The sequence below is a fragment of the Aristolochia californica genome, unplaced genomic scaffold, assembly GCF_029961685.1.
Source record: "Aristolochia californica isolate CCGP_79_NKW_82.1479 unplaced genomic scaffold, dmAriCali1.0.hap1 SCAF_11, whole genome shotgun sequence".
NCBI lineage: Eukaryota > Viridiplantae > Streptophyta > Magnoliopsida > Piperales > Aristolochiaceae > Aristolochia > Aristolochia californica.
In genome coordinates, this window is record NW_027181782.1 from 34225724 (window position 1) to 34251709 (window position 25986).

At 35.7% G+C, this 25986-nt stretch overlaps 3 protein-coding genes across 3 annotated transcripts; all 3 read left to right on the forward strand.

Moving 5' to 3' along the window:
* The first annotated feature begins 4632 nt into the window (after positions 1 to 4632).
* Positions 4633 to 13963, forward strand: LOC137944946 (MLO-like protein 9). Its single transcript, XM_068790768.1, has 15 exons — positions 4633 to 5100; positions 5975 to 6032; positions 6169 to 6689; positions 7257 to 7373; positions 7466 to 7526; positions 8026 to 8114; positions 8344 to 8418; positions 8489 to 8577; positions 10572 to 10621; positions 10707 to 10747; positions 10837 to 11010; positions 11283 to 11318; positions 11425 to 11492; positions 12601 to 12661; positions 13354 to 13963. The coding sequence occupies exons 1-15, from the start codon at positions 4969 to 4971 to the stop codon at positions 13738 to 13740; spliced, it is 1959 nt and encodes a 652-aa protein (XP_068646869.1). The 5' UTR covers positions 4633 to 4968; the 3' UTR covers positions 13741 to 13963.
* A 1525-nt stretch (positions 13964 to 15488) lies between these two features.
* Positions 15489 to 18308, forward strand: LOC137944711 (peptidyl-prolyl cis-trans isomerase FKBP18, chloroplastic). The gene is made up of 6 exons (XM_068790433.1): positions 15489 to 15736; positions 16540 to 16610; positions 16719 to 16805; positions 17409 to 17558; positions 17685 to 17744; positions 18056 to 18308. The coding sequence occupies exons 1-6, from the start codon at positions 15499 to 15501 to the stop codon at positions 18119 to 18121; spliced, it is 672 nt and encodes a 223-aa protein (XP_068646534.1). The 5' UTR covers positions 15489 to 15498; the 3' UTR covers positions 18122 to 18308.
* An 881-nt stretch (positions 18309 to 19189) lies between these two features.
* On the forward strand, positions 19190 to 25830 carry LOC137944947 (dolichyl-diphosphooligosaccharide--protein glycosyltransferase subunit 1A-like). Its single transcript, XM_068790769.1, has 10 exons — positions 19190 to 19354; positions 20023 to 20067; positions 20719 to 21353; positions 21441 to 21588; positions 21730 to 21906; positions 22868 to 22936; positions 23062 to 23151; positions 24856 to 25014; positions 25123 to 25347; positions 25497 to 25830. Exons 1-10 carry the CDS (start codon positions 19238 to 19240, stop codon positions 25686 to 25688), a joined length of 1857 nt encoding a protein of 618 aa, XP_068646870.1. The 5' UTR covers positions 19190 to 19237; the 3' UTR covers positions 25689 to 25830.
* Positions 25831 to 25986: the final 156 nt, after the last annotated feature.

A 25986-nucleotide genomic window follows, 5' to 3' on the forward strand; every position in this document is an offset into this window, starting at 1 on the left:
AACCAATTTCGATGGGCAAATCGGCAACGAGAGTAGAGAGAAGGAAGAGAGGGGAACTTTGGACGGTCGACACTATGATCGTCAGGGAGAACAACAACGACGTGCGGTGACGAGAAAAAAATCAAGAAGAAAATACCACTGGCTCGCTGTAGCGGCGTTCGGTGGCGAGTGGCAACGGCGCGCGACACTGGCGAGGGAGTTGACGGCAGAGCGGACGGCGGCGGCAGCGGGGTGACGGCGATGAGGATGTCATACGAAACGGTGGAGGAAGTTTTGTTTTTTCTTTCTAAAATACCTTCGACGAGATTGCATGGAGAAAGAGTTGAGAAGATACCAAGTATGGGCGACAACAGTGGGCTGCAGCTACGGAGGCTGATTCCGATAAGGATTTCCAGTGACGGCAGATTAGTTCTGATTAATCGATCGGAAGCTCTGATACCATATAAAATATAGGAATGATGAATAATATTACCGTAATTATTATTGATCAGGTGTAAACTATTTATAGAATTACACAGAGAGATGGTAGGTGATTAGGATTCTACAATATAAGTCTATATATAATTCAAACACTAGTTATCTTTATTTCTATCATTATCTTTATATCTATCACTATGTTTATCTCTATTTCTATCAACTTTTACTTTTTGTTACTCCAAAAATGAGCACATGAGTCTTCTTACCCTTTTTCTTTAAGAGTATCATATTTTATATAAGGGATGATGAAGCTCTAAAGTCGTGTGGCTTGCAGCTTACTTGGAGAATTTGCCACGAGGATTTGAAGCTTACATCATAAATGGGTATATTCAACTCCACGGTGGATTATTGTTGTATTTTTAGGTTATTTTTATGGGAATTTTATTAAACTAACCATTTTTTTATGAAATTAACCAACTCACATCATAAATGGGTATATTCAACTCCACGGGTGGATTATTGCTGTATTTTTAGGTTATTTTTGTGGGAATTTTATTAAACTAACCATTTTTTTATGAAATTAACCAACTCACAAACTTAATTTTGAAAATACTCAACACATTAGCACCGAGTGTCTTGTATTGCCATTTGTTACCATGTCGCCACCCAAAGGATTTTATGCCACATCATCTACCACATCAGGCTACCACTTTAGCGATAAATAAGAATTTTCTTTAAAAATACTAAAAAATAATTTTATTAAAAAATATTTTTAAAATACCTTCTAATTTTATTTTTTTGTAAATAATATTTAAAATTTAAATTTAAAAAATCTTAAATCGATAATGAAAAGTGTTAATCAAATTAGAAGAAATTTTTAATATTTAATATATATATTTTATATTTAATTACAATAAATAGAAGGTAATGAAACATGTACTAATAAATAAGATTTTTAAAAACTAAAATACTTTTTAATGTAGAAAAAGAAGTTAATAAAACATGTACAGACAAATAAGATTTTAAAAACTAAAATTTTTTTAAAAAAAATTCTAAAATATCTAAAATAAATAATAAAATATATTAATTATATTAAATTAGTTTTAAATAATTAATAATTTTTATTATAATAAATAGAAGGTAATGAAACGTGTACTAAAAAATAAATTTTTTAAAATCATACATTAAATTTATAATTTTTTAAAGTAAAAAAAAAACTTAAATCAATAAAAAAAGGAAAATGGGAGAAGAAAATTATTTTAAAAATAAAAAATTTCCTAGGTGTAAATAAAATTTGAAGAATTTTTTTTTACTATCTAACCGCTGCATTTTGAGCAGCTCGATTCTCTGCTGCAGGTTTTTTATGCGAACAGTAGCTTGCTCCTAAAGTTCTTGCATTGACAACGGTGCCTCCTGTATGCAAACTGAAGAGGAAGAGAAAACCGGACGGGAAAGGTCGAATTAGGTGACATACTTCTTCGGAGGATAAAGAGGCAGAAAGAATTCAAGTACCTCAGAACTGTGATTTGAGAGCAGGGAGGCGAGCAGAAAGAAAAGATTCTTCCTGTGGGTTCTCCTATTCCTCTCCGCTACGAACAGATTTGCTGTCAACGTTCGTGGCATGTCTTCACAGCTTCCGGTGAAATTAGCACGATGCATGGCGGATGTTGGGTTGTTTGGGCCTTAAAACATGTATTAACAAAGAAGCTGGGAAGGGATGAGGATTTATCCTGCACTAAAACGGTTAAGGGAGAACATGAAAGGAATCCAAGATCGAGAGTGTTTGGAAAATCGCAGAAATTGGGCTGAAAACTGAGAGTGTTTCTGTTATTCTACGCCCGCTGATCAGTTTTCATAAGTTTGCTTCCTGATCGAGGGTCTGTTTCTACCATTTTTTAATTCTCTGCTTGGATGCTTCCTCTGCAATTCTTTTTGTCTCCAACCTTTCCTCCATTTTTTAAATCTTCCCGACATCGTCCATTGTTTTCTGAAGCTTTTCAACCTTTTCCGACACGAAAAGACAAATAGGGTGAATACTGGCGATTTTTGGCCAACATTATTTAATTATTTGTTTATTCTATACAAGTAGTATCGAAGAGGGGAGACCCTCGGAGGCGCCGAAACACACGGCGCAATCTTTTGGAGGAGATTCAGGAGAAGATGTTTGAACGAACAAATTTGCAGTCTGTAGCTGACGTCGGAGAGGAAGGAGAGAGAGAGAGAGTTGCAATATCTAATCTCCTCTGATTGCTGAAACGGAGATGTAATCTGATTTTTGGTCTTCAATTTGAGCTTCCTTATTAAATATTGTACCACATCAACAAAGACTGCCTGACCCTTTACATCTCCTAATCTCTAAACCTTCGAATGACCTTCAGATGTTGGGTGAGATGAACGGTCCCAATTGTCCAAACACCTATTAAAGCTTAATAGTGGATAAAATCCCATTAATTAGGCATCTTATGTCACTCATTTATAAATATTTTTTCTTCTCTTTGTGTAATTTCTTCTTTGAGAACATTATTCTAGGGTTTATGTAGTAAATGAACCACATATTAAATCCATGAGGTCCATTTTAAGAACCTTAATGTCTTGTATTAGTATTAAAAGACACTTAAAAATTTCATGTCTATTACCAAATATATAGTCTTATATAATTAAAATCTATTATATTATTATACTAGAAAAAAGGGTTTTGTTCGACATTCCAATGATAGATTTATGTCGGTCTAACATATGTCCAGTGTCTAGTCGTTAGACCGAGCTCGTACCCAAATTTTTATTAATTTATTTATTACTAGCACCAAATCAATCGGTCTTTGTTACTCTATGATTCAGTAGATAAGGATTGTGTTTTTCAACACCCAAAAAAATAAAAAATGGGAGTGGTTAGTTCAAAACATAAGCAATAATACTTAAGGCGATAATTGTATTTTTAAATAAAGTTAATCCCCTAAATAATTATTTTTTGTTAATAATATTAATTAATCATAAATTATTTTTATTGGATATCCGATAAAATAAAAATACATACACAAGCAGAGTGAAAACACCCCAATAAGAGAAAATGTTCCGTTAAGGCGGTTGAGTGATTGTTCCTTTGTCTATGTTTTTCCATTATATTCGATCAGTTTCGCTTTTATTTTATATATTTTAAATAATTTTTTTTTTGTTAATATAAAAAATTTAAATAATAAACAAAATAATATTCTCTATAATCTCCCTCTTTAAGTCCTATAAAAGTTATTATGCAAGTAGGTCAAAGGGTATTTATTAATCAAGTAATTAATACATAAAATCACTTAATTAAAGCTTAATTTGAGTTGACCCACACTTGAGTAAAAAAGGTGGCGTGTGAAAAAAGCTCCACTTATTGTGGGTCCTCACTCTCTTTAAAGAAAAAAAGGCACAGGCATGCCTAAAATACCCTTCATGATTTTATTTTTCAATATATTATTAGTTTTTTAAATTTTTAAGTAGAAATGGTTTATTGAATTAATAGTTGGGATTTATGAAGTATTAAATTGGACTTTATTGGGAAATTGAGTAAAATATTAAGGGTATTTTTTTAAATTTAATATCAGATTTTTCAATGTAAATTTTGAATAAATTGTATGATTCATATGATGTAAGTCGATATCAATCGAAAACATATTACATGTCTAAATTGAATGATATATCCAGACAAATTTTTTTGGTTAATTTGTTATTGATTAAATGAGATTTTTATGAAATTAAAAATCATTTAATTTATATTTAACAAAAAATATTTTAAAATATTATTATTTTTAAAATAAATTAAAATTTTAAAATTAATGAAAATTAGTCACTGATTATTTTAAAGACAACCCATTTATTTTTCATGGAAATTTAAATTAATTAACATGTTTGGATTTTTAAGAAATAATTATGAGGCCACTTTACATGAGAAATATAAATTATATAATAATAATAATAAATTTAAATTTTTAATTTTTAATTATTTGAAAATAAATCTAAAACATCCCGAAAGCAAAGACAGCCCCTAATTTGCGCTAATTTTGTGCTTAGCAGCACGACGGAGCACATTAGCCGTTAATTCCGTTAAATTAATCGGGATGGTGCTTCCGTTATTTGTTTAAATAATCGAGGGTATTTGTTTTCCACTGGACACAATTAAGTAATTTAATTGTCTTTCGTCTCCAAACGAAATTTTTTATTTCCGTGCATGGCTACCGTTACAGCATCAAAGCCCGGACATCTCCCCTTCAGTGGTCTCAAATCTTCCTTTTCTGAAACCGCTTTTCTCTTCTCTCTCTCTCTCTCTCTCTCTCTCTCTCTCTGATAAGTACGGTTTTTGAGTAGAAACGGTAAAAAAAGGGGAATTTTGGAAGCTCTGATTCTCGGCCCGTGCGCTGCAGAGTGGCAGGAGAAATGCTCTGGTTTGAGCTCCCTCGAGGAGGTTTTTTGTAAATGTTCTGCAGGATCAGGAAGTGGGGAAGGGGAACTTGTGGTTTGTGATTTTTCTGTGGAGATATTGGACTTTGGGTGGTAGCTGCCTAGGTGGTGAGAATGGGCGGAGGCGGGGGTGAAGCATCCGAGAGGAAGCTTGATCAGACGCCAACGTGGGCAGTTGCTTCTGTATGTGCGATTATTGTTGTAATTTCAATTTTTCTGGAGAAGCTTCTTCATAGGATGGGAGAGGTAAGAATAGATTAATGAGTTTGTGTTGTGGGTGTTTGTCTTGATTGTAGCATTTGGTCCCTTTTTTGTTTGGTAAGTTGTTGTTAAATGAATGCAGTGTTTGTTTGGTGGTGAGGAGCTTTTGTGAAATCAGTGTTGGTTCTGGATTTTGAACAAATTGTTGTTTTCTTCTCCCTGGCGAGAAGATCTTTTATCGTTTATTCTCAAAGGTGTTGAACATGGATGTGGGAATTTTTACTGTTTTGATTTGTGTCGGACGTTCGTTTGATTTTGTGAGAATGTTGTTTTATCTGTAGTATGCAATTTAATAATTTTTCTTCCAAGAATGAATTTAATATGATGGTTTTGTTTTTCTTCGTTTTATTGTGTCGGAAATGAAGGCCGTCTGTTATTTTCTGCCCTCTGTTCGAAAAATACAGCATTAACTTGTTTTTCCCACAAAGATAAAAAAAAAAAAAAACTGCTTGTCCAGATTTCTATAATTGTCTGCGAGATTGCTGAGGCTTCTTCTGGCTTCACAATCGAGGAGCACTTCGTCTGGCTTCTTTTCCTTGTTGGAATCCAAATTCAGTGTTGCCTTTGTTGCTTTGTCGTAACATAAATGCAACCGCTTTTTGGGACTTTCAGTGAGTTGTTTTTGCTTCATGTAAGACCTTAAAGCCTCAATTTTGCAATTGAAAGTATATTATTTTGGAATGTTGCATTTTCTTTTTTCTTTTTTGCTTAAGAAACTAGAGAAATCTCTCCCTGTAATGTTGCAAAAGTTATATACATGTGGCAGTACATGTTCTTCCTCTTCTGTTCTTTTTCGTTTTTCATCAGAAGCTGCTGCGGGTCTTCATTTCCTAGTTTGCTTGGGTTGTTTTGGTTTCAGTGGTTTACACGAAGACGAAAAAAGGCACTTTTTGAAGCTCTTGAAAAGGTTAAAGCCGGTAACTACTGAACTTTATTCTGAAATTGACTTTCTTTTTTATATAACTCAAGTTTGCAGGGAAATTTCTGGTTTCACGTACCTCTTTCTGCTGTGATGGATAACCTCCTAACTCTCTTTTTCTTTTTTTTATGCAGAATTAATGGTTCTTGGTTTTATTTCCTTACTCCTTACATTTGGGCAAAGCTACATTGCCCGAGTCTGTATTAAAGAGAAGACCGCAAATACAATGTTGCCTTGTTCACTTAGGGCAGTAGAAGGGATTGAGCCGCACACAAATGCTGATACGCATGCACCAGTTGATCCACATGCAGACCATGGTCATGGAGATCCTGAAGAACACGCACCTGTTGATCCACATACAGATTCTGGTCATGGAGATCAAGAACATACGACAGTTGATCCACATGCAAAGGCTGGTCGTGGAGATCATGAAGAACCTGCATCAGATGATCCACATGCTGAACATGGAAAAAATGGAGATCATAAAGAACCTGCATCAGATGATCCTCATGCTGAACATGGAAAAAATGGAGATCATGGAGAACATGGAGAGGGTGGTCATCGGAGAAGGATTCTATGGGCTCAAATATTAGCAGAATCAAGCTTACAAAGGAGGAAGTTATCTGGTGGTGAGTCTCGTAGTAAATGTCCTGAGGTGAGTTGCTCTTCCTGTGCCTTCCTACACAATTTATTTGGTCTCAAATGGAAATAGAGACATCCTAACTCTTGATTTTATGGATCCCAAATGGGAAAGGGATACAAAGATGGCCAGTTGAATCTGAAACTTTTCGATACTATAGAGTATCTTGAAGAAATATTATTTAAAATGAAATTTGATAGCAAATATTCTACTGAAAAAAGTACTCCTGTCCAAAAGATTTTTATTCGAAGGACACAATTTGGATTTCTGCTACCGTCTCTTGTGCATACAGCTTCAAGTTGGAAAATGGATTTAGCAAAGGATGAGCATGTCATTACCAATGTTCTCCTGTTTGAGTATGAGAATTATCATTCTTGCTTAGCAGGTCTGTTGCTTCAAGAGTGTACAGAAAACAGGTCAAAAGTTGACCATCGTCTTGGGACATTTGTTTCTACTTTGATGTCTTCTTTGGTTTCTTTCTGTTCTACAGACTTACTAGGTGTCATCCCAATAACCTATCTAGGCTTGTCTGCATCTATATATGAAGTGATTGCTAATCTGTGTTTGTCCACATTGTAACAGGGGCAAGTGTCACTAGTTTCAGTGGAAGGTCTACATCAGTTGCATATCTTCATATTTTTCTTGGCAGTCTTTCATGTGGCATATAGTGCTCTGACAATGACTCTTGGTAGATTAAAGGTGGGTGACATATTAACATTTTCAGTGTTATAAAAAAAGTGTTATTTAAACTCTTGAAAATTCTAAATGTCAAGAAGACTCTCTGTGTGCAGATTCGTGCATGGAAGGAGTGGGAGAGGGAAACTTCATCCCTTGATTATGAATTCTCAAATGGTATTTATTATACATTTTTTATAATTGGTTCAACATAGTTGGTACTAGGCTCTCAAAGTGAGGATTATTGTTGTTTCAATCTGTGAATTATCTTTCCCACTTTGTACTGGACATTTCTATGTGTAAAAGTATAGAATAAAGAGGATTGGGAGAGGAAGAAAAAGAGAAAGGAGGGGGAAAAGTTTCAGAAAAGAGAGCTAAAGAGTTGACTCTCATTGGGACTCATGCTCGACCCCAATTTCTTTTATTAAGTGAATTGAAGCCTATTTACAGAAATGCTCCTATACACATAAAATCACTTAAACCCTTATATCTCCTAACATACATACTCAAATTACATGAAAATAAAACTAGAGATAGACCTAAACATGTAGAATAAGGTAATAGAAACTCTAGACATCACAGTTTATGTAAAAAGACAAAACTACCCTTAAGTAGATATTCTAACACTATCCCTTAATTCAGAATGCTCTAACTCCTTTCTTGTACAATGACACAGATCCTGCAAGATTCAGATTTGCTCACGAGACATCCTTTGTGAGAGCACACACAAGTCTCTGGAATAGGGTTGCATTTTCATTCTATTTTGTAAGGAACTCTTATTCTTTGAATCTCTGGTTACCTTTCCTTGTCAATATTGTAGAGCTCCAATACGGGTATTGGAAATTTCCAACCATAAAATCATTGACCGTGAATCATTTCTTTCTCTTATTATTTTTGGCATCATAACATTATTTATATTTGCCTATCCTTCTTGAAAGGTGGCCTTCATACCTTCATCTTATAGGTGATATATTCTGGTATCAATGTCTTGCAGGTAAGCTTCTTCCGTCAATTTTTCAGATCAGTTCGTAAAGCTGATTACACGACAATGCGCAATGGTTTCATTAATGTAAGTTGCTTAGCAGCAAATTCTCAGCATAATTCTTTGGCATCTGTCTAATATACTCTCTCTCCGTCAGGTTCATTTAGCACCAGGAAGTAAGTTTGACTTCCAAAAATATATTAAAAGGTCACTGGAAGATGACTTCAAGGTTGTTGTGGAAATCAGGTAATTTTTAAAAAAAATTATTTTCTTTTGCTGCTAATTTTACCTCTTTGTTTAAACTGTCAAAGCAACCTTATCTGAAGTTCCCAGCTGATCAAAGAAGAAAAAGTTTTCAATTTGGTATCAGTTCAAGACCGAGAAAGAGCATTAGGTGAAAAGTAGGAGAAACTAAAATTATGAATACTATCCATATCCCATGCATGCACTTCAAATATTAAGGCTGAAGCACTTATTTATTTTTTCTTTTTGAACAAAATAAGCTCCAAATGCTTGAGATGTTTCCGACAATATTTTATCAGAAAATTATGCACCCAGTGTGAGAGTCATTTATTTATATATGTTTGTGTAAAATATTATAACAGCTGATCTAAGTTCTATTAGCTTTTTGCATTTGTTTCCGTTTTTAATTTCAATTTTACTTAATCACCGATGTTTAGTCATCTAAGTGAGGGCATATTTATACTTTGTAACACCTAAGATGAACCTTCTCTCTTCCTCCTCTCATCTTTTTCTCTAATGACTTCTCTCTTTTTCTTTTCTTTTTTGAAGATCCGATGACTTCTCTCTTACTCTAAACTCTAAGTCATCCTCTCTCCTCTTATTTTTCTAGTGATTGTTTTAAAACCATGAGGCCCTCAGATGAATTATCATGTTTACAATATATGCCACAACTTAGATTTTAACTCATACTGAATATAAATTGGAAGCTTCCTTTTCCTTAATTCACGAAGAATTCAGGATTCCTTTTAAAAAATGCAGAATTCAGGATTTTGCAATTTCATACTTTTTGGGAAACTCTAAGTGACTATACCTTCACTCACAGTTGCCTCTATGCTGATGTTTGTGTTCCTGATTTCCTGTTTCCTCTCAAGAACTATTAGTTGCAGAGAAACCTAGTTGACCTGATATGTTAATCAAAATTATCTATGGATCATGCGAGGATTTTTTTTTTTTATGTCCACTGATAAAGTCAGAGCCTTATAATGCAAGACGAAGTGTGAAAAGTACCAAGAGAGTAGGGGCAGGGAGAGGAGAGAGTGGAGAGAGAGAGAAAAGAGACCAAAGAGAAGGAAAGAGAAAGATAAGATCGAGCTCATCTGTCTCATCTCTAAATCCATTAATTTATAAAAATTAATGAAGATTGATTTCTATTAGGACTCTGTACTAACTCAGTAGGATTTAACCTCTTAAATTTCCTAACAATGCAAGCTCTCTTCATATACTCGAACATCCACAAAATACTACTGATGGATAGAAGGATAGAGCAGTACACATGAGTCAAGAATAGACTTCATTTTCTATTAGAATACCTCTGTTTCCTATCCTGAAGCAATAAATACTCAATACTTCCGACCTTGAGAAAATATTGGCTTCCTAAACTTCAAATTGCAGGATCTGGTGCCCAATTTCTTGTACAAAGAGTGGAAATCACCGTCTGGCCTCATGTTTTAGTGGCTAAAACAATGCCTACTTATATCAGGCTCGAGGTATTAGGCTGTTGAATTAAGAAATAAAAAAGGAAGCGAATATGCTTAATTTTTTGCAGTTTCCTCTATTTAGTTTTTATTTATCTCTACACTGCTAATAAGCTGCACTGATTTGAACATCTTAGTACAGTATCATGTGGTTGAAGAAATTAACTGAAAGTTATAGGTTTGGATGGGTTCCATTTATGATCCAATTATATCAAAAGAAAATAAAGTGTGGACATAGAGAAGTTCTAGGATCTCTTCTATTCGTAAATCAGATTCAAAAAAAAAAAAAAAAGGATTGTCAAAAAACTTCTGTTTAATCATTATTTCATTCAATGGAAGCATAATTCAGTTGGTAGGCCTGGATCTTTTTGTGTGACAACCTCATGTGCCATAGAAGCAATGAGTTTCTCAACAACAGCATAAAATGGAAAGCGGCTATCATTTCTCTTATGTTTTCTTGCATAGCTAAGCTGATACTTAACTAACCTGCTCTAATTGTTTTCGTTCCTCACATCTATGCAGTCCTGTATTATGGTTTTCTGCTGTCTTATTTTTGCTTCTCAATGTTGACGGTGAGCATCCTCTCTATTGTCTTGATCTTCCATTGTAGTCTTTATTCTATATGTTCACAAAGTTTTGTCCCTGGGTACCTTTCAGGCTGGCAAGCATTGTTTTGGATTTCCATAGTACCCTTAGTTGTAAGTCTTTTTCCTCAAAAACGTTAAATTTACACAGTTTCTTTATTCTAGCCAATATCACAGTTTCTTTTTTTTTGTTTTTTTTACAGATTATCTTAGCTGTTGGAACAAAGTTACAGGCTATCATAACAAGGATGGCTCTTGAGATCAAAGAGAGACATGCAGTTGTTCAAGGGATTCCCCTTGTGCAACTTGGAGACAAACATTTTTGGTTTGGTCGCCCAAAATTAGTGTTGTTTCTGATCCATTTTACATTGTTTCAGGTAACAAATACTCTTCTCTCCTGGATATGCTTTTCAGGCAGAGATGTTTGTGGAAATAATAACAACAGCAAAAATCACAATAAATGATAACAAAGATGACCATTGGCTCGTAATCAATTCTCCTTAAAAATCTAAGAAAAGAATATAGGATTATTAGGAAAAAAGGCTTAGGCTTAACTTTTTCCACTTTTATTCCTAAATTTTCTAGCCATTTGTTTTTTTACCTACTTACTTCTAACTTCTGACTCTGTTTCTTGTTTATTTGCTTTCAGAATGCATTCCAAATTATATATTTCCTCTGGATATGGGTAATATCCTTTTCTCCTTGAAGAAAAATAGTATGTAATGTGTTTCCTTCTCGATTGTTATGCTTTTCTATTATAAAAACTAAATACTTTTCTTGTGGTTGATCAGTATGAGTTTGGGCTGAAATCTTGCTTCCATCGGAACTTCCAGCTTATACTTGTTAGAGTTGTGCTTGGGTAAGCTGTTTTCATCTCTCTTAATGTGAAGAATTTAAAATTGCTCGTATGCATTGTCAGTTTGGAACTCCAGTTTTGGTGAAAAAGCTTTTTATTTGAGGCGAAGAGTGTAGGGCTTACAATTTTATTCACAGTAATTGAATTGGTACAAAGTGCCAATCCTTTTTTTTAAAACTTGTTAGCTTGGGAAAAAGAATTCTGTATTCTCTTCTATTTTGTGCGTGCTGCACTGCATATCCCCTTTGTCCATTTGGAAACAACTGTGCTCTTTATGAATGACTTTCAGTGGACCTTTAGCTTATATACAGTAAATCTTAACTTTTGTGGTTTTCACCTATGACTTCATTGTTTGACAAACAATGCCATTTTTTTTTTATGTATCTTCACTTTCTCTAAGCATTTTATGTCCAAGCATCTTTAAATACATAATTGTGGATTACTGATTAGTGCTCAAATTGGGTTTGACACTTGGCCATCTTTTTCAATATTTTTTCCATTCTTGCTTTCAGCAATGTCAGTAATACCTTCCTTTTTTTTAAGATGAAAGCTATCGTTATTAAGAGAAGGAAAGGAAAAATAGAGTCTCGCTAAAGGAAAAACAGAAAAAACTACAAAAAGATACTGAAGAGGAACAAGAATAGCATACAATGTCGTTAATGTTAGCAATCTTTTTCTCCAAAAATTCAAATTGAGGACAGAAGCAGTGGATCAGTTAAGCTTGGACAAATCAGTGCATAGAACTCCTATGAGCAAGGGTTCAACAAGGGTTAACAGATTTTGGTTCTTAGCTTATTGAAGTGAAGTATCCTACTTATGTAAACATGCTGATTTGTGCAGAAAACAGATACTAAATAATTATAGTAAAATTGAAGAGTAAACAGCATCAAATGGTAGGAAGTGAACAACACTAGAGATGCATTCTTCACATGTGTGCAGTTGATGGATTTTAAATATTTGTTATTTCATTCATCAACATTACACAAACAGAATTCTTTTGTGATGCTCTGAGGAGATATACTAGACATATGGAGTGCACATTTGGCTTCATTTGTTAGATTGCATTTTCCACGAGTTACTAACATGGCAAGTTTTGGTGTGGTTTGTGCAGGGTATTTGTGCAGTTTGTGTGCAGTTACACCACACTTCCACTATATGCACTTGTATCTCAGGTATCCTTGCTCTTCATTGTTATGATATTAGTTTAACTTGTCTTTAAATAAAAAAAAATTCTTAATTGTTATTTTGAGGTATTGAATGTCAAACACAAGGGGACATTAGGTTAGTGATAGTTCAGGCATAGATGCTATTTCCAGTCTTTGTCAGTTGTTCTAGGAGCATCCCTGCGCAATCAGTAGTGCAAAACATAGATCATTTATAGTGTCTCCCACAAGCAAAAGGCTCAAGTCCTAGAACACCTCCTTCAGCTACTGTCAGCCTATATTCCAGTGCTTCAAACATTAGATCACTTATAGTGTCTCCAATAAGCAAAAGGCTCAAGTCCTAGAACACCTCCTGCAGTAGCTGATGCTATGTATTAGATGTTTCATACTGGTCTTTTAAATATTTAGAGTATAGCTCTTTTTCAAATTGACAATTGTAAGGTATCAAAACTGGCAAAAGAAAATTGACTCAGACTCAGAAACTCTTTGCTATGCCATGTACTAGATGGATCATAATCATCTTTTTAATATTTTGAGTAGAACTCGTTTGTGAATAGCCTATTGTGAGTTATCATAACTAACTAAAAGTGGAAAATTTCTCCATTGACTTGGAAATTTTTAGCTATTAGCAGCCACAATGCTGTTGTTTTATGAATATCTTTGTCTCTTTTCAGTGACATACTTTGTTATGAATTTTGCAGATGGGATCACACATGAAGAAAAGTATCTTCGATGATCATACATCGAAGGCCATCAACAAATGGCGTATGGGTGCTAAGAAGAAGACAGGGGCCCGTTCCCCTCCAAGAACACTTGGGAAGAGCCCTAGCATGAGCCCAACCGGTTCTCCAGTGACTCGACTTCAACGGTTTAAATCTGCGGGTCATGTGGGAGGTGGGTCCAATACCTCTCCCAGGAAGAGTTATTCAGACCAAGATGTTTCCGACATGGATAGTGAAAAAACCTCTTCAAGGGCTACATTGATTGCCAATGTGGAAATGGAGGGTATGTCGGCTGCAGAAGACAACAATGAACGGGAATTCACTTTTTCAAAGCCATCTTCATCCAGGGGAAGAAGCCTGTTGTAGCCTCAGTTGCAAAACTTCTGCATCCGTCGGAAGAATCTGGTAGTGAAGACAACAAAGATGATTGTAGAAACCTTAACATTTGCTTCTTGTGGGTGCAGATTTTTTGCTTTCAACATAACAGAACGAGTTAATGGTCTGTCTATTGTGTGGGGATTTTGCATCTTGTAAAGCAAGTATAGGAGCAGGAGGTATATATTTAAATTAATTGTTTAGTTCTTTTTCATCATTTTTTTCTATATTTGTATTTTTCCCCATGGAAGAGTTTGCCTATTGGTTATTTAGCACCATAATGAAGGGAAAAAAAAAGATTTTGCACTACTGAACAATCATTTAGGTTTGGTTTTATGTGGATTAAAGGAGTCTTTAGGTTGGATTTTTTTTAGGAAGTTTCCATATTTTCAGGTATCCTATTTTTTCCGAACTGAACTTATATTGAAAGTGTTTCCTAGCCTTTCTATGTCGGAAATCTCTCATTGGAAAATTACCCATTTTTCTAGGTAAGAATTTCTAAGTAGATATGATTTTTCAGGAAATGAAGGGTCGGGTTTGTTTTGGAACCCCTATAAAAGAAAAGAAAAGAAAATGAGAATTTGACTATTATTATTTTAAAAAATAATTAGTAAAAATGAGATAATGATTAAATTTTCCTTTTTACTAACTATTTGGTAATAATAATGGTTAAATTTTTATTTTATTTTCTTTTTCATAGGGTTCCAAAAAGACCCAGAAGCTCCCAGTAACCAGTTTTTCACTCGAAATAGTTTTCTGGCATTTCATGGAAAGGGCACTAATGGGGTCATTGTTCAAAATTGTGAAATGGCAGCCCTGCTAATATGTAAAAGATTGTGGTATTGAGGCTGATTGCTCTTTTTCAACTTTGAATGGCACAAGCCACAATTTTCTTGTTCTTGGATTAAATCAGTAAATTATGATTCAGTAGAGAGAAAATGAACAAAAAGTGAGTATGGTTAGGGTTAGTCTGTATACTCATGAGAAAATACTCTGTATTTAATTATGATATCTTAATAGAATTAGACATCTGATAAATAGCTCCAAAGACTTACAATTTACTATTTTAACCTAAAAAGGTGCAAGGACAAAATGAGTTATTTAGGGTTTAGGATGTATTCATGAGATTATAAAACCATAAAAAAATAGTTTAAAAGGAATATTTTTTGTTTAAATTTTTTTTAACGATTGAGCGAGTTTTAAGCTATTTTCTCCTGTCTGACTCCGACAAAGAGTTAATGGGGATAGTTTAATGAGTTAACTCTTGTTCCAATTAACGAAGTCAATGGAAAAAACATGAACCGAGATGGCATAATTATACGGAAATCGGTTGAAGAAAAATAATTTTTAATAAAAATATTAAAATAAAAATTAGTTAAATAAAAATATTTTAATTACATAAATTGTACTTAAAAATTGATTTTATTATGATCTACTTTCTCCAAGTGACATACTTCATTAGGCCAAAGTATAAAAAAGAGGTGTTGGTTCTTAATCTTTTCTTTTAATACTAATGTTGTGATTAGAGGTGATACAAATTTTACTTAATTTTACTTTCTTTTCCAATTAGATGCTAAGGAAAGGCAATTCCTTGGGGTCGAATAAATTCTCCCTAGTCAGTATATTGTCTTTTACCCGGGGAAATCATTTTCCCGCTAAGTAATTCAACTCGTTTTCCAAAGATTTATGTGCCGGAAAGCTTTATCCACACCCATATCTTCTCGCTAGTTCCTCGCCCGTTTCAACGGCATGGCTTCTATAAAGTGCTTGGAAAGATTAGCCTCCGCCCTTCATCCTCCTCTACCACCACCGAAACTTCTCTCGAGAGAAAATGCCGACCCAACTTTCCTGCAAGTATCCAGTCCAAGAAGATACATTATTCTGTTCGCTGTGCTGCCTCTTGGCCTCGTTGCTCTTTGTCCGGCTTCATTGGCTAGAGAGAGGAGGAACAGAAAAGCAATCCCTATTGAAGATTACAAGACCAGTTGTTAGTTTCTCAACCTTTTAATTTTAGTTCAATTTGAATCATTTCATTGGTCGTGTTTACGGTGTTCGTGAATGGATCTAATTTCAAGTGTTAAAGATGATTTGCTTATTGTTCTGGGCAATGTGTTATGGTGTTTTGTTCATTTTGGGTGCCTGAAACGGTTTAGAGTACGGGATTTTTTGTTTTAAAGAGTTGGATGTTTGTGGACGTTCATTCAAGAAGAAAAATATTATTCAGATCACGATAACATGGGCCTTTCTTGTTTTGACATGCTGATGGATGACGCCGGCCTGTTATTATGCACTATTGTAGCTTGCTATCTACATTGATATACATGGCAAATGCTCCTCTTCCTTTGAACGCTTTGTTACGAGGCTGAACTGTTCTTCTGACATTTCATGCCGAAAATTTTCAGTTAGAATTAGTAGAAATTAATGAGAATTTGGTGGGATAGTTTATTGCCTTTTAACACTCTAGTTCGGAGGCAGCCTCCTGTCAGATACTTGATGCTTGGATGAATGGCTTAAAAGATTGAAACTAGACTACTTTTTCCACTGGGTGTCAGTAAATGTGAAACTAGATGCTAGTGAGATTTCTTATTGAAACTAGACTACTTTTTCCTCTGGATGTTAGTAGATATGAAACTAGATGCTAGGGAGATTTCTTACTTCGGACATTTTAAGGACTACCAATTTAATTGGATGCTAGAAGATTGTCTTTTGGTTTGATTTTAACCCATCTTTGTTTTGTATCTGAATTATGCATATATTTACATGTCTGAAATTTTAATTTTGGTGGTGAAGCCAATGGACTGAAGTACTATGATCTTCTTGAGGGCAAGGGTCCTACAGCTGAAAAAGGTTCAACTATCCAGGTTTGTTTATTGCAAAATGAACAGAACCTTCACTTGAATCAGTGAATTTGTTTTGCAAGAAAAGAGAACCTCACTACACCATTATTTTCTTAATTCATTTTTTCTTAGGTGCACTTTGACTGTGTATATCGAGGTATTACAGCTATCTCGAGTCGAGAATCGAAGTTGTTGGCTGGAAATCGCATCATTGCACAGGTTATCTTCCAATAATCTAAATTCTATGTTTAACGGATGTTTTGAATATTTCACTTCCATTTGGCAAATCCATATATTCTGTATCAACAATGAATCTTTGGCCTTCCTGCCGCTGAACCATTCATAGCTTGAGGAATAAAGCTGTTCACTTAATTTTAAATGATTTCTGGGTACAAAATGAGCAGAATGTCAATAAAAAAATCTTTGATTTCAAATTGGTGTTCCAGCTGAACAGTTGAGAGTTCATTATTCGTATTACTATCCTGTTAAACAGTGAGTGTCCCTAATTCATTTAACCACTTAAATTGTTCCAAATATCCTTCTATGTTAAAAAATGAAAAATAAGAAGTTGTGGATTTCTCCATACAAGTAGGAAAAACCTTTACCTTCACCCTTAAGGCAACAGCTGTTCATGATAAGCTGTTGACCAATGATGAACTCAAAACTAAGAACATCTAGGCATTACGGAATGCTAAAAATTACATCTATTAAAGGGCCACTGTTAGTTTTACGCACTTTTGATGAATATAGATTCTCTTGGTGCCAATTAAGAAAGTGCGGAAGTAGATCAATTATTGACACTTCATTAATGTAAAAAAATAGCCTTATGTATTCATGGTCGGGGCACCTCCGGGCAAAGAAAGGAAACGGGAATATGTCGACAATCCAAATGGTCTCTTTTCTGCCCAAGCTGCACCCAAACCACCCCCAGCCATGTACTCAATAGCTGAAGGAATGAAAGTAGGAGGAAAGGTGAGTTTTGTATTTGCTATATTACATTTTTGTAATTAAAATTGCAATTACCACATATAATTCTCTGTTGAATTACAACTTGTCTCTTGTTATTTCTTTCTTGGTATTTTGGGAACTGCAAACCAGAGGACTGTAATTGTGCCTCCTGAAGCTGGATATGGCCAAAAGGGAATGAATGAAATTCCAGTAAGTGCCCATTTTGTTGCCTCTGACATTGCTTTAAAAATGCTTTACCATTGCCACCCTCCTTTATGGTCTGTTTGAAACCCCATGGAAAAGAAAAAAAAATAAAAAAAAATGAGAATTTGATCATTATCATATTTTCACTAACTATTTTTGGGAATAATAATGGTCAAATTTTCATTTTCTTTTCTTTTCTAGGGGTTCCAAACAGACCCTTAAGTACTTGCTCATTGCGTATCATTTCTTGGAAACTAGTGAGCAAATTACCTTGTGAGTAGAACTGATCTTCCTTGCCTGTTGCTGTCTGTTTGCAGCCAGGAGCTACTTTCGAACTAAATGTGGAGCTTCTACAAGTATTATCACCATCCGTGTCAAAGTAGCATGACTTGAATTTCTTGAAATACATCAATATAAATTCTGTAATCCCCTTTGTTGTCAATGATCTTTGTAGAAAAGATGTCATTCTCACTTGATATTATTCTTTTGTAAGGTATTGGTTACATCATCCTCATGGATTGAATTCTACAAGCTAATGTTACAATTCATCTTTGTTCTGAATTTGTAAAAGTATGTGCAGCTTGCTTGTTAGAAAAAATGAAACTGAAAAGATGGAATGGTGTAGTAAGCAGTACTGGAATGTTTTTGTTTCATTTAGTACCAAGATTTTTTTCAGTAGAGGATGACACTGTTTCAGGTATTGTCAGCAATCTTTAGATGTCCAGGGGAAAAAGTTCAATTTCTTTATATATGTTATTTTCTGAAACATTAAGAGTATATAAATACTTACTAGTTATTATATACATATATAAGTCGTATATCTTAATATTAAAAGGGTGAGGAGGAAGGGAGGGAGAGCATGCCATAAAAGAAATTCAAACCGGTCTAAATACAAGCCAACTCGGATGAACCGTGCTTTCACAAAAGTCGGTTAGGGTGGGGTGAGTTGTTTTGTTTAACCTAAGGTTTTGCAACCCGAACTTGAGATCTAACTCGACCCCCTTGAAATGGACTAAGGATGATAATTTTATCAGTATATCGGGTAATTTTACCTAATTACCTATCTATTGTTTATGAGTAAGGGCTATTTCATACCTAATTAACCGATTACTCGACTATATATAAGTGTAGTTTGGTAAATTTTTATTTGAATTAATATGTGTTTAAGGTAAGACATGATTCAAATGCCTTTTTTTTAAAGAATTTAATCATTATTATTTCAAAAAATAGTTAATAAAAGGGAGAATTTCCAAAAAATAGTTAATAAAAGGAAGAATTTGATAATTATCTATTTTTATAACTATTTTTTGGAATAATAATTATCAATTTTATTTATTTATTTTTTCGTAGGTTCCACAATATTGAAGGGTATGTCTTAGTATACACGATGCGCACTACACACAGGGTACACATTAGACTGTCCTTTTCTGAGGCTCCATCGTGGTCATGTGGAGTCTCCAGTCAGTGACCTCGGTTTTAGACTGCGTAGGTTTCAGGAAATGTCCTCCGTGCGGGCCGATATGGCATCTCGATTCACTTGCATTCTCTTCTTCTTGATCGCCATTTTCTGGTCGTCTGCGAGCGCCGATCTGATCCTATCAAAAGTCGATCGACGGGTTAGTGAAAATTTTCAGCAATCTTCCTCAAACCCCATCACTTTTTGTTCCCCGTTTGAGAATCTGACGTTCTTCTGTTTTTAGTTAATTAGTGCGGAAAGCAATTCTTCTGTGCGTTTGTTGAAAATTTTGTGAGCGATCTTTTGCCTTGCAACTTCGTTTTTCTGCCCAGACTATTCTTTGTGCTAAGGACAGTGTAAAAATTGATTCCCAGTAGGTCTTTGAATATCATAGATGTGCCTAATGAGTATATAGACAAGGAAACATATCCCAAGCTAGGTCCTCGTCAAAATCTGTATATGTTTGTATATTATCACCATTTTCTCGGCCAGGTCGTTTTTTTTTTTTCTGTCGGCAATGCATGAGACCATAACTTAGGGGTCTTATACGTCTTGCTGGAGACGCGGGATTCAGAGCACTCTGTTCATAAATCTCAGACCAGTGACTGTATAGTCCCGCTTTGTTGGATATAATCAACCAGATAAATTGCTTAATGTAGTCAGTTCTAGAGGGTGCAGCAAGTGATTGGATTTATCACTGTCGATGTGGGTTGGAATTTGAATTTCTGTAAAGACCGCTGTCGATGCCTTTTTTGTTTTCTTTTGATTAATCTCGAGTAGTTCACTTTATTCATGTTGGCGTCTAACTCTATGTTTTTGTGGTTGCAGATTGATTTAACTTCGCATGTTATTCGGGTTTCATCATCAATAAAGGTGTCAATGACTTTTCTTTTTTGCGTGTTACATGTTATTTTTCTCTGTTACTATAATGAGTGTTCAATGTTCTTTGCTGTCCCCATAAAATGGCTATATTATTGGATCCAGTTGATTATAGATGTACTCTAGGTTTCATTCATGCGGGAGCATTCTATATCTCCTGATAACTCTTCTATCTAGGTATCTAACTCCTAGAAATCTTACCAACTTTTCTTTATATGACCATCTCCCCTCTCATTAGCCTTACCTTTGATGTCAAGAAGAAGATAACTATACCGTCTGTGAAATTATCCTTTCATGCGAGTGTTGTTGATACTATTTGCCTTATATTCTTTTGCTTAGCTTTTAGTCTTGGAGGTTTGTTAATTATCACTGATAGGGCACAAGGTGCTGGGTGTGTCATTAACATGTTACTGTAAGATCCTTCTCCTCATTTGAGGGGCAAGGTCTACTCTTTTCAAAATTTTGGTCAACATACACCTGATCTTCTGTATCATCAAAATCTTATTCCAGTTTAAAACTAAGCAGTCTTTGTATGGGTGGCTTTTTTTATTAAGTTGTTTATTTGCATGGAACATTGAAATCAAGTGATTTTATTACTTGTTTATCTGCTGTTCAATCATTGGACTGAAGTACTTTTCCTTCAAGGTTGAAAATGCAGGACCTGCTAAGGCATCAGAGCTTTTGTTGGCGATCCCTGATTTCCAAGCCAAACATTTGGCATACTTATCAGCTTCAAATAATGAAGGCAAAGGGAAAACAAAAGGATCCTCTTCCAATCTTCCCATTGAGATGGTCCAGCCTGAAGGAATGCCTCCAAATTTGACATTCTATTCAGTATCTTTACTTAAGGACTTGGAAAAGAGCGACAGTTTGTTGTTGGATATTTTTTCAGTTTTCACACATTTGCTCCAGCCGTTTCCCAAGGAAATTACCCAAGCCGATGTTCAATTGGTCTTATTCCAGGATAGTGCTGTGTATCTTTCTCCATATGAAGTGAAATTCCAGTCACTCAGTGTAAAGGTGCCAAGTCCAAGAGTTGAATCATTTACAAAGCTTCCGAACAGCAAGATTGTAGATAAAGAGATCAAATATGGTCCCTTTGAGAATGTTCCTTCATTTTCATACAACCCAATAATTGTTCATTTTGAAAACAATCAGCCATTTGCAGTGGCTCAGGAGTTAGTGAGGGAGATTGAAATCTCACACTGGGGAAATGTACAGATCACTGAACATTACAATCTTATCCATGGGGGTGCTCATCTCAAAGGTGGATTTTCCAGGTTTGTTCAAGTTTTTGTCTGTTTGCTTCTATATTATCATAGTTGATCTTGTCTTCTTTGACCATTTTGCTCTCTCTTCTGTTACAGGTTTGACTATCAAACTAGGTCAAGCCTCAGGGGGGCATCATCATTTAGATTTCTTACGGCAAGACTGCCTCCAAGAGCACATTCTGTCTATTATAGAGACCATATTGGAAATATTTCTACTTCTCACCTGTGGGGTGATTCTAGAAAGGTAAATCATTTTTCCTTCTGGGAATTTTTTATCTTTGAAACTGTCCATCTATCTATATACTGATGAACAAGGAATATGAAAGTGGTACTGGGTGCTGATATTCTGAGGTTTACTGGTTTGTTCTTGTATTTTTCATTGCAGACTGAACTGGAAATTGAACCCCGGTATCCGATGTTTGGTGGTTGGCACACATCATTCACTATTGGCTATGGTCTGCCACTCCAAGACTTTTTATTTCAATCCGAAGGAAAACGTTATCTTAATATCTCTCTTGGTTGCCCTATGGATGAAGTGGTCATAAACAGCCTGATTGTAAAGGTAACTGCTTGTCATACTTAATAGCTATACACACTAAATAACAAGTTAAATGGATAAATTTTGATGGTTTGTCATAAGGATAACACTTTCTTTTTGTGGTCAATTTTCTCTCTTTTATTTTAAATACCATAGAAAATTCTTTTAGTCTTGGGTGTTTGAAGATAAGAAAGATGCTCAGCAAGGTTAATCTATCTTTACTCCACTCTTCTCTTGCTGCAACCACCGGTCCTTTCCATGCACATAACAGATATTCAAGTTGCCAACTTTTTGCCTTTCCCTCTTATTTCTGTCCTTGGTTGCTGACTCTGATCACCAGCTGTTGCTGCCGTTTTGTTGGCTACCACCGGTGCCTCCGTAGTTGGCAACTGCTCCATCATGCCACCTGTTAGCTCCTCGTCTCTTCTCATTCCACCTAGAAGCACCTTCATACTCTGCCACCCCCTTTTTCTTCTCCATATCCATGAGATGACTAAAGTGATGAACTTACCCTTCTTCCATGTTACACAAATTAGGATTTTGGTGTGGATGGAATAATAGAAGCTGTATTTCATGGAGAGAAGCTGTATATCCTATTACTTTCCTTTTGTAATAACTTATTTTCCTTTGCCGATGTCTAAACATTTACTAGTTGTAGAGACAGGAAAAATTAGATTGTATTTAAAGTTGGCTTTACTCTTCACATTTTACAGTTATTCCTAATGCTTTAACTTTTCATGAATGTAAAAAATCCAATGAAAAATTAACATAAAAGTTTGTTCAATTACTTTTCACAAAGTTGTGAGCCAACTTAATGGAATCAATATGTTGATGCCTGAATTTGTTATAGTACACACTTGCCATGTTCACATGCATGTTGGTGAAGGTACAATTCCTTTTGCTAGGTGAATCAAATAAATAATAAATATTTTTATTATAGCATTTAAATGTACTGTATGGTTGGGATGAAACTCTATGCCTGTAGGTTGTGTTGCCAGAAGGATCAATGGATATCTCAGTGTCCGTTCCATTCCCTACAAAACAGTGGCAAGAGGTACAATTCTTTTCTCCCAGAATAGTTTGAGTGTGCATTTAAGTTATACAGTTCTGAAATTCTGATATTGGTCCGTGCTATATGACAGAATTGCTGCATGCGTTAACAGTTTGATTTCATTGCAGATAAAATACTCGCATCTTGATATTACAGGGAGACCTGTGTTTGTGCTACAGAAAAGTAATGTTGTGCCAGAGCATAATCAATATTTTCAGGTACAAATTCAAAACATTTCCCTGAAGCACGGGCTAGGTGTTAGGTGTTGTAAAAGCGTTCGTGGCTGGTATTCTGTAGATTTCATGTTTGAAGTAACTGAATTCATTATATGATTATTCCTTTTTTTTTGTTTTTTTGTTTTTTTTTTTTTGAGAAAAGTAGATTTGATTCAAGATAGGAGCCAAAGAACAAATTACAGCTAGCTAAACAGAAGGGGGGCTTGTGACAACGAGAGATTAGAAGGCAATCCCTTGTTTAGCAAGAGAATCAGCCAATGAGTTGGCTGATCAAGGGACATGATGCCAAACACAATTAAAAGAAGAGATACATCAATAATCTCATGAAAACAAGGCCTAAAACTCCATGGCAGCTCGGAAGGTTTGGAGCACCACCCAATAACAGAACTAGAATCCCCTTCAATCCATAAGTTGCTGCCAAAGTGATCTTTGAAGATGATGAAACTGTGCCTGAGAGCCTGGAGTTTGGCGATGGTTGAGTCTTGAACACCTAATGGGCCAGAGTAGGAGGCCAGAATGACCGCCTCGTGGTTCTTAAAAGCAAGTGTGCTGTCAAAGTTTATGACCTCGTGGCAGTTACCTTTGTTTTGGACATTTGCACCAGCAACTTCCAGTTTTCCTTAATAGAGCTACCACAAAGGCTGGAAAACGCATCTTGGGTGCTGATCCAAGCAAGTGCCATGAATCCTTCCAATTACTTCCTCAAAAGAGGAGTGCCTGTTGTGAAACCTCCGCTTATTCCTCTCAAGCCAAAGACTACAGAATGTGGGCAGTGCAAGAGGAGAGGAGGAGCGTTCCCAACATTGGCAGCCTAGTCCCTTTCCCCCTGTGGCAGAGCTGAGTGAGACTGCTTGGAATACAGAGAGAGAGCCCAATTTTGTTTAGCAAATGCATCCAAACTTGCCGAGCAAAGGGGCAGTGAACAAGAATGTGGTCTACACTCTCTTCCCTGGTACACATTGGCTGAGTGGGATATTGTTGTCCCTTCTTCTAAGGTTACAGCTGTAAGAATCTTGTCGAGCATGGCACTCCACATGAAGAAGAGAATTATGGGAGGCCCTGATAATCTCCATGCAATAGCAGCTTCATGATGTTGGGGGATCTGCCAGCCCTTAAGGCTAAATGCTGAGGAAACTGAATTTTCTACTATCATCATCCTCCAAATAAGCTTATCATCATCATGGGTGCGGATGTGCATGCTGTCAAGAGTTATATGATTGTTCCATTAGAATCAATCTGCTTGATTTCAACTTCTTTAGAGGGTGACGTATAATCAATTGCTGTAATGTCTCACAATACTTGCTTGAAACTTGCTGGAAACATGGAGATTAGTACCTGAAAGTGGACAACTAATAATTGTGCAACTTGATTTTGTTTTGCTGGCAGCAGACTGCTCTCTCTCTCTTATTTGATAATTTTTGGAACAATTTGAAGTGGGTGTAGTTTAGTTCACATATTTGTTGTGACATCTGCTGACCTCCTGTTACACAGTTTTTCGTTGGATTTCTTTTCTTTGTAAGTGTTGATTTACATATATTCCCCCACCTGATACCCTGATGACACTTGAACCCATGAGCTTACACTAGACACTCCTACCTCCTCTACTTTGTCATCTGGCGAGATGCCCAATATGTGAATTCCTTAATCATTTAATGGAAGCTCATCAATTTTTTTTTTGGATCACAGGTCTACTACAAATTCAACAGCCTGGCACTGCTTCAGGAGCCATTTATGTTGATTATAGGCATCTTCCTACTGTTTGTTACATGTATCGTTTATGTGCATTCTGACTTGTCTATTTCAAGGTCATCCCCTTCTTATTTGGCAAAATTACAATTGGAAGAGGTACGTAAAGTTGCACCACTTTTCTTCTGCTCATTGAGTACATTCGTTTGTAAATGCCAAATATTTTTGAAGATTATATACTCAGCTTATACTATGTCATGAGTGTAGATGCGAGCAACAGTTCAGCAGATTCAGAAGATAGTTTATCACTGTCTATCCATCCATGATAAGCTGGAGGCATCCTTGCGAGAACTGTCTCGGACTGGAGATGTTCAAACTTGTAAAGCACTTCGCAAAGCTGCCGATGCCTCTTTGAAAGAACATGCCAAAGAGTTGAGACCCTTGGTGGGGTTCCTGCAAACTTCACCCCAGGCTACTTCAATCTGGCCAAAGGTTTTTTAAATGTTCTCACATTTTATCTTTACTGGTTCTTACTTCTATTACGGCTCTCAGAAGAGTATTTTTCCCTCTTTAGCCAACCATTTTTTTTTTTTCGCATTACTCGTTTGGTGATGTTTATGGAGCTCATTCTTTGGCTGCAGGTGGAGGAGCTGATCTCCAAGGAGAAGGAGATGCAAGAAAAGCTGATGCTGAAACACATAACCGTGGTCGATTCCTACGAGAAGAAGGTCAATGGTCGCGACATTGAGAATCGGGTTGCCGCCCTCCAGCAAAAACTTACAGCCCTGAAACAGGACATCGATGATCTGCTCGACATCATTGACAATATCTAACGAATTTCTAATTTACATTATCTGTATGTGATCCTTGTTGAGAACATGGAGGTAGGAATTTTGTTTTATTTTGAGAAACTTCACAGTGGATCTCAACATACGAAAGTTAGCTCCCAAAGTAGCATCTCTTGGTTTTTTATAAGCTCTTCTGTTTCTGGCCGCCGAGTTGCTGTTAGAAACTTTTCTCTGTGATACAGGGGTTGGCCTTCTGGAAATCCAAGCGAATCCAGTGTAACCCGTTGTCATTTGGCAGATCCAGTGGGCATAATGAAACCTTACAGAAACTGCAAAAAGTTTG